The sequence below is a fragment of the Adelges cooleyi genome, unplaced genomic scaffold (genome assembly GCF_023614345.1).
Source record: "Adelges cooleyi isolate 19-005CV unplaced genomic scaffold, UGA_ACOO_1.1 ACOO_flye_CR_arks_rails_tigmint_CR_PRNA_21, whole genome shotgun sequence".
In the NCBI taxonomy this organism is placed as follows: domain Eukaryota; kingdom Metazoa; phylum Arthropoda; class Insecta; order Hemiptera; family Adelgidae; genus Adelges; species Adelges cooleyi.
In genome coordinates, this window is record NW_026095871.1 from 13910339 (window position 1) to 13928133 (window position 17795).

Consider the following 17795-nt stretch of genomic DNA (forward strand, 5'->3'; position numbering starts at 1 on the left):
TTTTTCAATTTATAAATGTATTATTATACCTTTAAATCAGTAACTGTCACTGCCCCTGACTGGTTTTATAAAAACATTCCAATTTGAAAATAAGACATTTGTATAAGAATAATGTAAAATATATTACTTTACTTACACTGTAGTCTGTACTTAAAATTTATTCGAAACAAACATTGATTAAAATTAAAATTTAACTTTTTTATTAAATTTTGTAAACCATGTTCCTCTTTAAAACACTGACTAACATTATCTAACTTTTAACTTTGATATAAAACTGAAAAGTTATTAATTTTACATTTGATATTATTTTGGTTTTTTTGTACCCATTGGAACTTAAATGTAAAGTCGAAGTCGAACAGCGATAAATTAGGAGATATACTTATGTTAGAATGGTGAACAATGAATATCTTAAAACTAAAATGCATATGAATGGTAATGTTTATGATTATTTTTATAAATTAGATAATAACTAAAGCAATACCTCAATAAAAATATGATTCACACCACGGCCTGCCAAATTATCTGTATTGACAGTGGTAATTAGAATGATAATCCTACACAACAATATTATTTTTAAATGTTTTAATAACATTCACCATTATCATGAAATTATTTTTAGATCACATTTTGGTAAGAAATCAGTGTAACCTAAATATTTCCTAAATAATACTAATTTATAAGTCATAAATAAATTATTATTAAAACTTTATTTAAATACTTTCCACCAAACCTAAAAACAAGGTAAGAAAATATTAATATATCTTAATTGCATTGTTAGTATGTGCTGTCAACTGTCTGCTAGTATATTACAAGTTGTGTTTTTGCCTAAAAATTTAAGAGTACGGAACATCAAATTATTAAAAATTATGGTGCCTAATATTTAACACTTAACATGTTTTTTCATTCCTTACAAGAAGTTTCAATATGAAGCACTAATTACTATCGACACCGTACATAAATGACTATTGTCTGACTTCAATTATTAACAAAACAAATCCCATCATTATTAGCCTTTCTGTCAATCACTATCCCAGCAGTAGGAGATGGCAACTATAACAACAGTCTTGTGATAACACTCGTCATCATGGTATGGAAAAACGAGGTAGCTGAGCAGTCAGAAACTATTTTTGAGATAGTTACAGCAGACTTCAGTCAGAAAAATCACAGACACCGGCATGAAACACTCAAAATAGCCTGTTTTGAGATGCCCTATGAAAGTACGGCCATTAATCTGCCCAAACGACTTCTGATTTATAAACCAGCCCGCTCCCACTCAAGAATAAGCTATGGACAAGATAGAATATAGTTGCTCACAATTTAAAAATTTAGTTATATTCTATTATAAATGACTTGTATTATATCATATTATTTTCGAACACATAATTATTGAATGTTTATTCTAACACAAAACTTTTTGAACATATTTAGGAATGTAACTTTTGATTATATATTATTCACACCCATAAATTAGCTGCCTAGCCCCCAGCAGCATAGTGTAGTATCATAGCAATTTATACTGCGCTGATTATTTTTTAATTTATTATTATTGTCATATACATTTAAAAGTAAGTAAAGCTGACATTTTTATATTAACTTTTAGCTTATTCTTACAAATAATCTGTTTTGTAATAACATATTGATATCGTTTTATTTAAAATTCATTATGACAATTTTACTTGGTTATTAAAGTTAAATTACAATATGTGTTATAAAAATAAGAAGTGTCAAATTATACATAGTTAACTAGTTTGAACTACTACTACCACTACTACTACTGCTTCTTTTTTTCTTCTTTGGTTTCAATTTACTTTCTTTCTTCATTATCATTTTTTGTTCTTTCATCATTATTTTATCCATTCTGTCCAATCGTCTAGTAGGAAAATAAATGGTAATTAAATAAAAATATACATTTACTTAAATAAAACTCTTTTAGATTTATAATCAATGATATACTTGAGTAATTTCATTTTTTTCTTTCTCGTAAGTGATTTAACATACAAGAACAGTTCTGTGTCGCTATCTTCTCCATTATTCTGCAACAAAATTAAAAATAATTTAAGCCCAAAAACTATATGATATAAATCAATTTGTATTTTTATTAATAAGTAAATACTTACCGAACATGATATTTGTTGTTGAGTTGAAGCGGCACTTTTCTTCAATGCTAAACCATCTTCTCGCATTTGTTTTATCAATTCTTGTGTTGTAATATTGGCATTAGAGCCATTTGCTGCTACACTTGTTACGGCTTCTGATATACTTGCTTGATTGAATAGGGGACACTCCTTGTCTAAAATCATAAAAATATGTATCAAACTAGCAATAAATAAGTTAAGAAAAATCATCAAAAACTAAAGATATTCAGCAGTGAATGCACTAAAAATAAAAAATAAATATATTTTGTTTAAAAAAATATTTGTTTTACTAAAACAAAAGTTCATCAGAGAATCAATTAAAAATGGTAACAATTAATGTTGATAAAATAAACAATAAATTATAAGACAAAATAAGTTTTGTGCAGAAACTAAATGAATTGCTAACTGCACAAAGGGAAATAACTCCATTTTAATTTGATTATAATTTTGTAATAAACACACAGTAAGAACAATTAGTAAAAACAATAAAATATATCAACTAATAAAAAAAATATAACTAATTGCTCAACAAATAAAATTAGTTCCATATACCTGTGTTTATGTGTCCCCACTTATGGCATTTTATGCAACGTACATTTCTCACTTGAATGCCGAAAGGTTGATCTCGAATTTCTTGATCACCCTTACAATAGCTGAAAATTAATTTTACATTAAATTTTGTTTAAACCCTTTTATTCAACTTTTTTAATGTTCTAATTTTACTCAGAAAAAGAATTGTGTGATAATTTAAGTACTAATATTGTCAGCCTATTTAGCAAATGATCTGTCTACAAAAAAATTTCGGTATATTATACTATTTTAAAGAAAAAAAACACTGTGCATCGACTGGTATAATAATGATTATATTTCAGTATTTTTTTCTATAAAATGTGTGATAAAAAGTAAGCAATTGTAATTGAAATAAATAGAATAAATTGAAAGTTTTTTCTTTATAGTATGAAATTTGGTATTTTGGAGCCTATTGCCAAATAGGCTGACGATAAATATATAATATATTTGTATATATAATAAAGTAACACTTTCTTACTCTTCTCTAGGAGCATTAAATTTTCTCTGCCACTCAAATTTGTACTCTGGTTCATTATCTTCACGTTCTCGTTCTTTTTTTGCACCTGGTGGTGGCTCATACATAAAATTGACACTCAATTTATCCTTGCTTTCTTTTGATAGCAGTGCTCTAAAAACATTAAAATAAATAAATACAACACATTAAATAATTGTTTTAACTAGTCAACAATAAAAACAAGGTTTTCAAATTTGTAATAAGAATAAATTATATTATTGGGTTACAATATATTATTTAATAATAAAAGTTTTTGTTATTCATTTATGGAAATTAGTATTTATTTATTATATTTTTAAACAGTATTTAGGTATACTGTAACAACTTTAATAACCCGGTAATCTTAGATATGCAAATAACTATGACAAAAGTTATGATAAAGCTTAAAATTAACAAATTACTTGTTATTGTATAAATCTTGCTCTTTTTCATATTGAAGTCGTAATTCTTCTTGACGTTTCTTATCTTTTACTGATTTTTGTTCAGCCATCCATACCTAAACCATTTAATTTATTAATATAATATTCTAAATAAGATGATACTTATGTTAAGAAGACACCACATCACTAAGAATAAGACATTTTTATGAAAATCTTAGTTTAAAGCTTATATAGGGTGGAAGAAAATGTTTCGTGTTGTACCTAGTATTTTTATTTCAATGTTAACAATACTCATTCATTTTTAATAAAAAAAATTTAAAAAAGGGGGAATGAATTTGTACAAATGAATGATTTGGATTATGTTTAAGTAAACAAAAAAATAAAAACGCTGCGACAGAAGAAGTTCTACTTTGTGTACTATAAACATTTTGTAATTCTAACACGAATACAATCTGAAAAACCTGCCCTCGCACGATAAAGTTTTACGGCCAAAATACAGATGGTGTGCTCTTAAGGCTTAAATGTGTTAAATAATGATAAGTGATAACTGTTTTCCAGAAACAAGAAGTTTGTTGGAATGGAAACATTAACTTGCATTTTTTTATAGGCTTTATTTTATGAATAAGTGTGATGTGTTTTAATTAATAATTACAGTAATTCGTAAATCGTAACTTATAGAAAAAACAGATAAATAATATATACTCGTTTTAAATTGTCCCTCGAAGCTGGGTGAAAAAACTTTTTACACATGTAGTTATTGAAACCTTTGCCCATCTTGAATCGTACGTTTTCCGCGCTTCACAGATACTAAATGTATACTAAATTAAATAATAATTTTAGATGTTTGGTAAAGTATTAAAAATTGATTAGTTGTTTTGTAATAATAATAAATCAATAGGTAATAATTTTTCGTACTGCGTACAAGAATCAAAATATTTAATTTTCTCGTTTTATTTACTATAACTACACCATAAACTGATAAACGATTTATAGATAAGAGGAACGTCCACGGTCACGGTCTGACCAATTATTTTTATATTTACTGTGTTACACTATGGTTCCAACTGTCATGGACATTCTTTGAGAATGCGATTGATGCGTTGTGTATTGTAATATTGTATTCAATATTATTTATATTATTATTAATTAGTCAATATTCACTTATTCAATAATCAATTCTCATTATAGCAAATAGCTATTATCAATTATTAGGTACGACATATATACGTAATTGGTCATTTTTTAAATTATGTAGTTACCGGGAAAATAATTTAGTATTTACCTACAGATTTTAAAATAGGTCGTATTTTAGTTAAAATAAAAACTTAAAGCAAACACACTATAGCGTATATAATAAGTATTATGTATTTTTTTAGTTTTTGAGGGTTGCATACAGTCTGCTTTTTGACGTTTTAGACCTAAAAACCAGACAAAATTTCGATTACTTAGGATGGTCCGATTTCAATTCTGAAAAGATATACGAGTTCTTTGGCAACTTTACTAGATTATGTAGGAAACAGATTTTTTATTTTTCTTATGTGAAACATTGGGTTTTAATATTGGAAAAATTGAAAATATTACTAAAACGGCTTCCCACAGAACATAGTAGAGTAGCCAAAGAACTCGAATCTCTTTACAGAATTAATATCGGACCATCCTTTTTTTATTTATTGATGAATTGCAAGTGGCCCCGGAACAAGCCTGGTGAGACATTACTTCGAGGCCGCCCACAACATTTATTGTATCTAACAATTTATACAGATTTGTTTGGGAGGGTGTTCCACACACCATCTCTGCATTTTGGGTTAATATACATATTTTCTCCTTACATACTAACACACCCTGGTGATGGCCCAGTATTAATACTCACATTGGGCCCCGATATCGGAAATCAGACCATCCTATGTAGTCAAAATGTTGTCTAGCTTTTTGGGTTAAAAAAAAAACCAAAATGGCTGTTACAGGTTATTCATAGGAAAAATTATTTAAACTAAAAATAATACTTTGAAGCTTGTATAAATTAACCGGTAAATAATTTGACATGGTCGTAATTTATTAAACCATTTATTTTCTTAAATATTATGTATACAGAACGCCTTAAAAATAGACTGCATGAAATCTCCTTAACCTGTAAATTATTCAGATATTTAATTTATATAAATCTGGATTCAGGATAATAAAAAAAATACCAGCCGCAAACGTTACAAATCATAGTTCAAATATATAATTATAAATTGATAAAACTTTTTTTATAGAACTGGACACTCAAAACAAATGTTTTCGTCATAGTTCAAAAATAAAATGAATACAATATTAAGTACTTTTTTGTTTTACAAAAAACAGGTTACAAATTTACTTTACCGGACACCCCCCTTAATAATCCTACAATAGTCTTGAAAACATAGATTTCTGATTTTTCAATACTTGATGAATTGATCGAAGTATATTTTTAGTTTTCGTTTTTAATATTATTGTAAAATCATTAAAAAACTTTAAAAAAAATTATCATTTTTCACTTATCTAACTATTATTAATTAACTAAAAATAATTTCATATTGTGCCTCGATCGTAAATGTCATGAAGAATGCAAATGTTATTTTTTAAACTCAAATGAGTGTTTTAAAGTCCTATCTAAGCTGTTCTTTTCGAAACTAGAAATATATGGTGTACCAAAATAGGGCCTGTATGCGGTGTAATAATCGAAAAAAAATTAAATATCAAAATAGATGCCTCTGTTTTGGAGATCAAAATAGATCAAAAATAGTTTCCGCGTCTATATCTATGCTTATAAATTTTAGTTTTATCGAAAAATTGCCTATTACAAAGCGCCTTAATAAATGCTAGTCTTAAAAATTGTGTTTATTTAATTGCTGACGGTTAGTTATGTTATGGGTATAAAATGAGTGTAGGCGCCCGTAAATACAGTAGAGAGTACATATTTTTTCTAACTATTGCAAGGGTCAAATAAAGACTGACAGCTTATGAATTGAATAGTATATAACTCCATGTTTTTCTTTTTTCTTATTCTGCCTACGTCATTTCCTATATGAATCGGGTCAAAGAAGATTCGGTCGCGGGAGCTTGTGGGAGGTATTAGCGTATATCGATTGGTTGTGCAGCGAACTTGCGCGGGCTACTATAAGCTTTGGCAGCGCTCATTTTCCGCTGACTACACTTGTAGCTTTAACGATTTCTTATAGTAATCTCTAGTGTTATTCGCAGTTGAAACGATGACTATCTTACTGTCACGTCTGTATTATGTTGTCACGAGTCCTAAGCGACAAATGCGTCAACCGTGTTCGACGACATATAGTATCATGCCGCAGAAACCATAATTATTTTACATTCAAAGTTACCAAGTATAAAAGACAGACGGTAGTTTTCAAGAATCTTCCGCTCGGCGACTAACAACATTCGCATTATTATTCAACGAGGCTCCCGCCAAATAGCGACTTTGTGCAGCAGCAGCAGCTGGTGAGTTGATTAGATAACGATAGCAATTAAAATGCATTCTTCTCGTGGGTTTTATTAATTATTACTATTTAGCTTTATCTATTAGGTTTAACAATTAACACACAACGGTTACAAGTTAATAAAATAACATTAATCAAAAATACCGTAAAATAATTTTATAAATGGTTGGTACTTTCGAAACTAGATAATATTTGGTCGTTTTACGGAATAGACAGAATTTGAAATTTTTGAATAAGAGAAAAATGTCTTTACTGTAAATAAAATAAAAAGGATCTCGGCTTATTTATTCAAAATTTGTGTACATCCTCGGTAAACAAAGCACCAGCCCCGGTTGTCATACATAGGGGTATGCTATTTTATAGATAATAATATTATTTTTAACTTCAACACCAACCACTAATTTTCAATTATTTAATATACTAAAAATTTCAAAAAAAAATTTGTTTAACTAAAATAATTATTTCATGGAAAAATTCGATGTAAACTAAAACTTTGATTAACCGCTGTACATAAAGTTTTAAGTTACAAAAATGTAAAAGAGTTGGTATGAATATTCTAGAATACTGAGTTTAAAAGTGTATATTATAGTTGAGCGCTTTTCACATTATTCTGTTAAGTTGTATAATACGTATGCACACTCAATATGCGCTTAATGAACTACTAAATACTCGTGATGGTTAAATCGTATTCAGATTTTATAACCTTTTATAAGAAACACTTCGCTTTGTAATCTGTATTGAAGTCTTTTGCACATAGCAGATAGCGTCGTATATACTTGGAATCATTATGTTCAGTTAAGCTTAAGTTAATCTTATATAATATCTGATATAATTCCGGGGAAAAACGTTAATCCGTCGAGTAACTATAAAATACAGTCTTAATATAAGGTTGAGAAAGATTTCGAGTTAAAGGTAGCTTATTATTTAACGATTTGCTAACTGAAAGTTTCAAACTTAATCCATAAAGATTAGTCGTTTCACGAAAAAGTAATTTCTGTTCTTTTTGTTTGTTTTTATGTTTATTCCAATTGCCATCTGGTAAAGTATGTATAAAGTTTTAAGATTGTTCTAATTTAAAATATATAGCTGAATGATAAAAAACCATAAACGGTTTTTCCATGAGAGAAATAATTTACTATTTAGAGCGTTTCAAATAACAACATTTGTCAAATATTATAACTATTAAATTATATGCTTATCTTTATAAAAATATTATAACTATTATAATCAATGCTAAGACTAATAATAAATAAGAAACAAAATTTACCAATACATTTTTAATTAGTAGTAAGTACAGCATTTATTCATTTTATTTCATCATTTTCTGCTTCTTCTTGGCCTTAATATATAACTGAAATCGAAATAATGGAGAAATCGTTTCTTATACTATTAGCGTTAGTAGTATATTATAGGGTCTGTTCTAGAAGGAATTGTTAAATCTTATCACAATTAGCCAAAAAATTCAAAATCCGAATTTTAAATACCGAACTAAGCATAGAATTGGTAATACATAATATTATATTAACAACACGAAAATTGAAAATAAAGAAACCAGTTATATATTATTTATAAAGGAGATAATCAAATAAATTATAGAGACTTAAGGGGGAAGTTAGTAAAAATATACATGTATATTGTGTTTATTCATGCACAATAAAACGTAACTGAGTTGGGCTTAAAAAACCACGAGATTTCATTGATTTGCTATTTTTTAATTTCCAATTCCAGGTTGAACACAAAATGGATCAACCACATTTGGCCATAACAACTTCTACAGCAGTGGACGAAACCCTGTTTGAATACAAAGGTGGCTTAGCGGATGATTTGAAATTTTTAGCCGCCATCCCAGAAGTCTGTGATGTCACCTTTTTGGTTGGAGAAACACGCGAACCTGTATGCGCTGTAAAAGCAATACTTGCAGCTAGAAGCAGGTTATTGTTCTTAATTGGTTTACTATTTAAAAAATAGAATTAGTGTACTGTAATGCCGAGTTACAGAAATATGTGAACTGTTCAATTATGTGAATTGGTTTGTAAATTTGAACATAAATACCCATGTTTCTGATTTGTCTTATTTAATTAAATCAATAATTTAAAAAGATTCAAACAATTTTGTTATTATTCCTCTAGAGTTTTCCATCAAATGTTATACGACACGAGTTTTCAACATCAATCATCGACTGGCGGAGGCACACCGAAACGAAGTGGAGGCTTGATTAAACAGCTTTCTGGTGTAGCTAGCGGAAGCCAAAATCCGCAACAACAGAATCGATTAAGGATGTTACTTAAACGGAGTTCGGAACCATTATTAATATTTCAACATCATCAACAGCACCAATCCCGGGTACGTGTAAATTGTTTCATTATTAAAATTGCCCCTCTTCCCTATAGGTACTTTAGTATAAAGGCTAAAGCTGATGAAGGGAAATCATATCTCTCGCATTATACTTTCCCTCTTCACTTTCAATATATTATGAAGATTGAAAGGGCACTTTATAAGTTTTTAATGGTTTTTGAAAAACTGAACTACACATAATATTTTGACATAATATTTTGCATTGATTAAACTTTTTTTCCTTATGTTTATTGGTATTTGTTCGAAAATATTAAATTCTCACAGTATATTTCATCAATAGTAACAGTGAAATAAGTTTATTTTAATTTTTTAGATTAGGAAAAAAAAATTAATTTCATTATCACTATTAATGATTTGAACGTTTTTTTATGCTATGAACGTAATTTAGTCATACTCGGTTACTCATGTGTACCTTGAAAATTTGAAATTTCACAGTGGTATTTTTAAAAGTATTATAAACTAAAAATACTAAATTTTCGGTAGCTTTCTACTTTAAATATAATTTTATCGCTCAAAACAATATTAGTATTTTGAGGAATAATAATAATACAATTATTATAATTGCAATATAGCTATACTAACCGCAATACGTGGAACGTGGACGTTTATTTCGAGATACATTTTTTACCATCGCATCGAGGTTCTGCCTCGAAATTAGTATTCACTCAGATATTTAATTTTATATCAGCGTGTGTGTAATTTAATTTCTCTCTTTCCCTAAACAACGATGGATATATTTGTAGCAGTTACAAAAATCGCCTCCTAGCCGGAGTAGCGTGAAAAACAACAGCAAAATGACTTCTTCCGGAACTAACACTTCGTCAACGTGGTCGAAATACAAGAGAGGAAGTATTGCGGGAACAACTTCGCCCACTAAAAGTACATTAACGTCGTCAACGGTTATCGTGATCGACGAATTTGACGCTGATGTCTTCCGTCAGTTAGTTGAATACGTGCATACCGGTTGTGTGACATTACAACCTCGTACACTGTTAGGTAAGTCGATATCGAATGTACACGTGCCATTGCCCATTAATATAATCATTTTAAGCATGCAAAGTGTAGACAGATGATATTGTTATACTGACAGGTTGACGTAAACAATGTAATATGCGAATATGCGATTATGCGATTATGTCATTCAGCCATTGTATTGTACACATATGACTGTTTGACATTCTCTCCTAATGGAGTGAACATATTATTACATTACATTGAAGAATGATACACTAATACAAATATATTGTATCGTATCTAGCCTGTATATGGGTAAAATTATATATATATACAACATACTTTTAACCCTAACTCTTTACCCGACGACGGGTAGTTGACGGATGCTATTAATTATTATTAAACAAAATTTGCGATAAATATTGACATTGGAAATCCAATGTCGATAATAATACGATTTTTTCCGTACACCTTATCGTGAGGCCGTTTCGTAGATCAATGTATATTCGATCTCAGGTCAAATTTTATTCTCCGACAACGGTAATACTTTTAATTATTCCCATCCAATCATTAGTTTTGGGTTTTGGTTTTTAAATTATTTTACGGATGAACATTACGATTGCCGCTTGCAAATAGTATTCATGTTGAACGCGTTATTACTTCAGGTGTGCTGAATGCAGCAGATTATTACGGGTTGGACGAGCTTCGAGCTGCTTGCACCGGATTCGCAGACGCTGGAGGTATCACAGTAGACACTGCCTGTGCACTGTTGGCGTCCGCCGAACGATACATTCATTACAAATGCACTAAATCTCTGGTGCAAAAAGTACGCCGCTGTATCTATCTAATAATATCCAGTACCCTAACCTTGTGCGTGATGCCTGTCTTTCTTTGTAAACTAGTAGTCAATTACTTGTTTTTATTATTTGTTAACTGTAAACGCTCGTATGATATTTTGAGTGTCCGGTGTTGGTTTTGTTGGATTTTTCATTTTGACGTTAGCTAACCTAACATATTTTGGGAATGTGTATGTTGCGTGTGAACACTTACTTATTAGTTATTATCGTGAATTGTTTGTGATGTACCTATACGAGTATGTCGTTGTACGATTCGAAGACAAAATTATTGTGAATATAAAAAAAACACAAAGCATAAAATAACGCCACTCCAGGCAAAAAAGCGAATCGAATTAAAAATAAAAATTGAACACAACCTAACGCGGCGTTACATCTTGTTCGTAAATATGGGAAAGCAGGACTAAATCAAATAGCCTATCTTAAGTCTATATTTTGAAAAAAATATTGATAATGCGATGTCTTAAATATATATTTAATGTTTATATTAAATAACAGTGTCACCGTATTAAAGTATTTGCAATGCTTTTAAAAGGGAGGTGGGAGGTTATAAAGATCAGCATGAGATAGAACTCAATTTTAAAAGAAGACGTCGAATTTTTAACATAAACCGTAATTTATAGAAAGAAAATAAAAATAAATTTTGAAAAACTTAGATAGCAATATAAATGTTTTACTATTTGTTATTAATTTGAATTAGTAAAATAAAAAATTGAAGTAATTAACCAAAGCTAATGAACAAAGAATGAATGACTTGTAATTTTTACAACACGCATCGAAGCTAAACACTGGTTTATTCAATTTTAGACAACCAAATATGTAATGATTAGTACAGCGTTTTCTTCAGTTAGATTAATTGGTTTTGAGAATATTTTAATTTCATTAGTATTTGAGACTTAAGACTAATTTTAAAATAAAACAAATTTCGGCTTTTTACCAAACAGTCGTTTAGTGTTCCCATGACTTTCGTAAAAATTGTATTGTTCAATACACATATACGATTTCCCATTATCATAACTATAATCATTAGTATTTTAAATTTAATTAGCTTTTTATTTTGTATTAACAGAGTACGTTTTATATTCATTAGGATTTTAGATACTGAAATGTATTGTAGTTGTTTCTCAGTACATATAAACGTAAACCACGTTTACGAAATATCTGAAATCTCCGAGTAGAGTGTTGATGTATTTAGATATATTAGATGCTGCGTAGAAAATGTGTTCTAGTTTCTAAAATATAAACTCATACTAAAATGTCATGTAAGACTAGTTTAGATTAGCTTGTTGGCTACAAATCGAATTTTGAGTAGGAAAATAAATTAGTATTCTTAAAATGCAATGTAAATTTTTAATTGTAAAAATGTCGAGTCTAAAGCCATATTATTCAAAAATCGAAAATACAGTTTTTATTATATTTTAAAAATAAAAGCATAATATTTTTTATATTATTTATTACAGTTACGCTTTAATAATAAAATTAATATTATTTATTTATTTTAATTTTTACCATTTAAAACTGAACTGCTAAACATACAAAATGTATTACTAAAATACAAATTAGCAATTACCTACATACAGTTAAGATTTTTTTAGGGGGCTACGTTCTCTTATATTCCGTTAACTCATATTTCTGCGTATGCTGCTTAATGGCCGTGCAATCAATTTTACGTTTATCTATATTTTTGCTATTTGGTATTTATTATTATTTATTTCTACAATTATCAATTATAATTTATTTCAGAAATCACTATTAGAATTTGTTTTATTCTAAAATTCGTTGATAGTTGATGACCAAACTTATTATACCTACCATAGATTATACCTATTATAGATCATAAATCATAATATATTATTATTTATTTTGGTTTGGGACAAATACGTGTGTATAATTTTTGTTTTATGTGTATATATTGTAACGCGTAGTAATTAGTGACTTATACCTATAGGCTATAATTTATATATATATTATGCTCTAAATTGTATTGCCTATAGTGAGTTTGAATAAAGTATTGGCTAACGCATTTTCATATACATACGCAATGTATTATGTATTCATGATCATGTATTAACGTACAAAATTAAAGTATTTTGTATTATTTTTTTAATGTAAATAAACTCAATTGTATAAAAAGTTGTGTTGGTGTTTTTTTTTTTGCTGTTGTTATTTGTGTAGCATATAAGTGATACAAGTATACAAGTCGTATTACACATATTAAAAGTTGAATTATATGATATATACTTCGAATATTTTACGTGTAAATATTTTTTTTAAAAAATCATCTACTGCGCAACTATAGTTCATAACTATTTGAAACAAAAAACATTTTGGATAAAATCGTTTAAATGGAAATCCTGTAAAGGTGCTCGAGTTCGTTGACGAACACGGTGGACGCGTACTCAGTCTCGGATCGTTTACTCTGCTGCCACAGCACGTGGTCCGTTTGATACTGTCGAGGGACGAATTGCGTGCCGACGAATTGACAAAATTCCAGGTGAGTAAAGCATACCTGGTCAATTATTAATTTTACGGGAAGGAGGAGCCGGGGTATCCAATGTTTCATCACAAGGAATTTACTTGAATTTTACTATCATTAACCTCCCCTCTCTGGACGTTAATTCAGCAACAGTAACTCCCCTAAATGCTAGGTATGCGTGTTTTGCCAATATTTTTTCGGGACGTTTTCGAACATTGACGACACTGCTTACTACACCAAAAAAATATGCCATTGTCGGAGTTTCCGAATAAAATGTTGTCACTAACCATGTCTAACTTGGATTTTTGGATGTGTGTGCGTGTACGCCCATTTAGGCGGCTTTGATGTGGTCGAAAAAATGTGCCGCCGATGCTGCTGATAACAACAAGGCGGATTCGGAAGAAGCGGATTGGCGAGCATTATTTCGAGAACACTTTGCGCCCATCATTCAGTATCATAAGATCGCAGCCCGCGTAATCCTAGACGAGATAATGCCGTTGGGTGTGGTACCAGATCGAGATCTCTTGTCTGCTCTAGCTTATCAGGTATACATTGCTCAATCTTGTTATTTATTTATCTGCAAACGCCCGAAATCACAAAGAACCTAGCACAGACCCTAAGAAACACAGCACAGATTCTTAGAAATTGTAATGGGGGGGGGGGGCATTTGAGTATGCCACTATTCTTCTATGTAACTAATAACTATATATCATCCTAATCCATCTAATCCGCCTATAAATCATAGTGTACCTAATTACATTGCTAGCATATTATTATAATATCCCTGGTAATCCACACAGATGTCGAAAACGGAAATACAGTATACAAGCTAAAGTGTATTGTATTTATTGTAGTTATTTAATAGAAACATCATTAAACTTTAACCGATTTATAATAATAACATTTATCTGTTATCCTTTACGGCCAAAAATCAATATTAACCTCACTAAGCCACATATAGGCCATGTAAACTTTACATTAAAATACACAGACAAATGTATTATTATTTCTGTCGTCTGTTTATTATTGAACAGGCTGATCCGAACAGCGTACAATTAAATTCGGTGACCACCGCCGATCAGTTGCGGTGTGGTCGGCGGCGGACACGTTCTATGTCCGTGCAAAGTGGCGGAGCTTGTGCGGGCGACGACGATGACGTCGACGGCTGCCACCGCGTTAACGTCGCTTCCGGACCGTCGACATCGGGAGCCCTCGCAACACTGACGGCTAGCAGTGGGGGCAGTGGCGGAAGTGCAGACGCAGTAGCTAAACCTCAGCGCCCACCGCCCCCTCGACGTCGCCGGCGGGCATCGCATCAACATCACCAGCATCGACCACGCCACAGACATCATTATCACCGGTCGTCTGACTCGACGACTGCTTGTAGCTGCTGCACTAGTGACGACGATTCGGCGGATGATTTAACTTCGTCCTAAGCGTAATACGCTCTTCTCACAATGAATGTTATTGCATTACACTATAATACATTTTAAATATCATACGGCAATATTCATAGTAACAAACAAACAACGTAATTGGTACAATCAGTGGCGTAATTACGAGCTCGGCGTGGGGTGCGATAACGTAAATTTATTTTACACATGCTCGGTGATGACTTATGTCTTATTATTACTCCTACACCCTCATAGGGTGTAATCTAATTTACTATTTACCAACCCATTTATCACTATGGTCAGTATTTATGTACAGTAAATTACTAATTAGTATGTCTCAGAACGACTAGTAGCTACGCTGTTTACAAAAATGTGTCTGACATTAAAGATAGGTTTCTTATACCTCAAAATTATGTTTGCACCTCAGCTCCCAAGTGATGTGTTCCATTACTTTATTAAAGAGGAAAAATTAAAGAAAATAACGATAAAACTCATGATAGTATCAAATCAAAAGTGTAGTGTAGGTAATAGACATTGTAAAATATATGTTGTTGAAGAGGAAGTGGTGCTAAAATAAATGTCGAGAAAATATATTTTTAAATATAAAATAATAATCTAAAATACAAATCAAATACTATTTAACATTTATGAATTGATAAATTTATACAAATGCAGTGCCAGATATAATGAAGGTTGCTAGGTGCGAGTAGGTTCTTTTTGATTAATGATATTATATTTTGTACGAGGTCTATTTCTATTATTCTTTGGTTTAAGCCCTGGATCTCAACTTTTTATGAGTATCAAGCTGTCTCGAAAACATACTTCAGGTAGTTTAAATAAACCACCGACATTTTAAGCTAGGTGTCACTTGTCAGTGAAGACACATATTATATTAATTATTATATAAAAATGTTAATAAGTGGGATAATGTATATAAGGTTGATGGGTTCTTGCAAGTGGTGGGACTATTCGAATAAAAAAAAATTAGAATTTTCGAATACTTTATTCGCACGAATATTCGTTATTCGAATAACGAATATTCGAATTTTTTGTTCGAATATTCGAATATTTTATCATTTTCTTTGCAGGATTAATAAGATTAAAAAAAAATAATTAAGAGACAACTAAGGTGTCCTTGATCTCTTTTTAATAATTTATTAACAAAATAAATATAATTATAACGAATTATTCTTTTGAAAAAATAAATATTATTACTTATTACAACAAATAAGGTTTTAACAATTTATATATAGATATATAATTACAAAAAAACATAAATTTGACAAAATAAATATAAATAAGTTCTTTTTAGTTTTTTCATGCGAAAATTCGAATATTCGAATTATTTTCATACGAATAGTATTATTCGTTTATTCGAATAATTCGAATAATGGAAAAATTCGATTCGAGGTCTCAGCTCTAGTTCTTGCTCAATAGGTTTAGAACTACCAAAGTTATAAGTTCGACGACACTGACCCCCTGGCCCAAAGTGTCAAAATCCATCACTGGGAAGGTAATAGGAAAGAAGCCTCTTCTTAGGTATAAAAACCCCCTGGATAGATACAATATTGGCTTCAACCAGCTGTTATTTGTAATTTTAAAGTCGTTTTGAGGTATACTATCAAATAATGTACACATATTACGTTATGTATAAATAACAATTATATAATATTGTAATTTGTATTAATATTTAATATTAAGCTTTGGTATAATGCTTGTGATTGGTATCAATCAATTAAATGACCGTGTAATTATATTATATTATTATGTACACCACGATGATCCAACATAATGGTATGCGCAATCTGACAGACCATAAGCGTAACTAGATAGGACTTTGAGAGGCTAAGGCCTAAGCTCCCAAAATTATTTAAAGGATATTACTGATAACAATGTACAAGGATACTTGCAAAAAACTTAACTAACTATCATTGAAATATGCAGTTTATTATCTTGATCCTCTTGGCTTTTATTCTTAGATTAAATAAGTGATAGAAAAGGCTTAAAAACGAAACATTGATACCTCAAACCTCAAGAAATGTGATTTATATATTTTACATAATAATAGGCACTTAGTAACAAAAGGGCACGAAGTCCCTGTGGCTCATTTTAAAAATTAAAATTAGCTAGGGCTGTAGCTCATCATTTAGTTTAGTGACTTGGTTATACTTTGTCTTTACTCTTTATAGGCTATGCTGACATAGTCTTGTATGCATATTTACCAGTATATATGTACACGAGTTTTAAGAAAATAAATGATGTAATCTTAATTTTAAGGAGATATATATTCATAACATTATGTAATATCATATTCCGTGTATTGTTTGAAAATTGAATTTAATAAAAAGAAGGGTACAAATTCGACTTGACCTCATTGCATATAATATACAGTATTGCACACCTAGATCAAAACTGTAGCAACTCAAAAAATACATTTTTTTTCAGGAATTCCAAAAAAATTATTTTCATGTTTAATTACTGTAACTAGTTAAATAAACTTTAACTGTTCATTTTAAAACACTTTTGTACAACGAACGCAGGTCGCAGGCACACTCCAATTGAATCTTGATGTCCACTTGTTTTAAACGGCTTTGGTCGTTAGGATAATGGGATTAGTCATTTTTACAAAAAGTACTTACAGCGCCATATTTTTTAGGTGTGCGAATTATGTGAATAATATTATAGTATTT

At 30.0% G+C, this 17795-nt stretch overlaps 2 protein-coding genes across 3 annotated transcripts; one reads left to right on the forward strand and one right to left on the reverse strand.

Moving 5' to 3' along the window:
• Positions 1–1435: 1435 nt before the first annotated feature.
• LOC126834435 (corepressor interacting with RBPJ 1) lies at positions 1436–4574 on the reverse strand. The gene is made up of 7 exons (XM_050566346.1): positions 4302–4574; positions 3621–3715; positions 3184–3333; positions 2688–2788; positions 2118–2290; positions 1954–2033; positions 1436–1870 (listed from the first exon to the last, which is right to left on the reverse strand). Exons 1-7 carry the CDS (start codon positions 4371–4373, stop codon positions 1744–1746), a joined length of 798 nt encoding a protein of 265 aa, XP_050422303.1. The 5' UTR covers positions 4374–4574; the 3' UTR covers positions 1436–1743.
• A 2200-nt stretch (positions 4575–6774) lies between these two features.
• Positions 6775–16120, forward strand: LOC126834222 (serine-enriched protein-like). Of its 2 annotated transcripts, none has more exons than XM_050565994.1 (8): positions 6775–7073; positions 8801–9003; positions 9202–9415; positions 10171–10423; positions 11047–11207; positions 13598–13729; positions 14047–14256; positions 14746–16120. In XM_050565994.1, the coding sequence occupies exons 2-8, from the start codon at positions 8813–8815 to the stop codon at positions 15145–15147; spliced, it is 1563 nt and encodes a 520-aa protein (XP_050421951.1). In that variant the 5' UTR covers positions 6775–7073; positions 8801–8812; the 3' UTR covers positions 15148–16120. The 2 variants fall into 2 exon arrangements, with proteins under 2 accessions (XP_050421951.1, XP_050421952.1); XM_050565995.1 differs by having other exon boundaries at positions 10174–10423.
• Positions 16121–17795: the final 1675 nt, after the last annotated feature.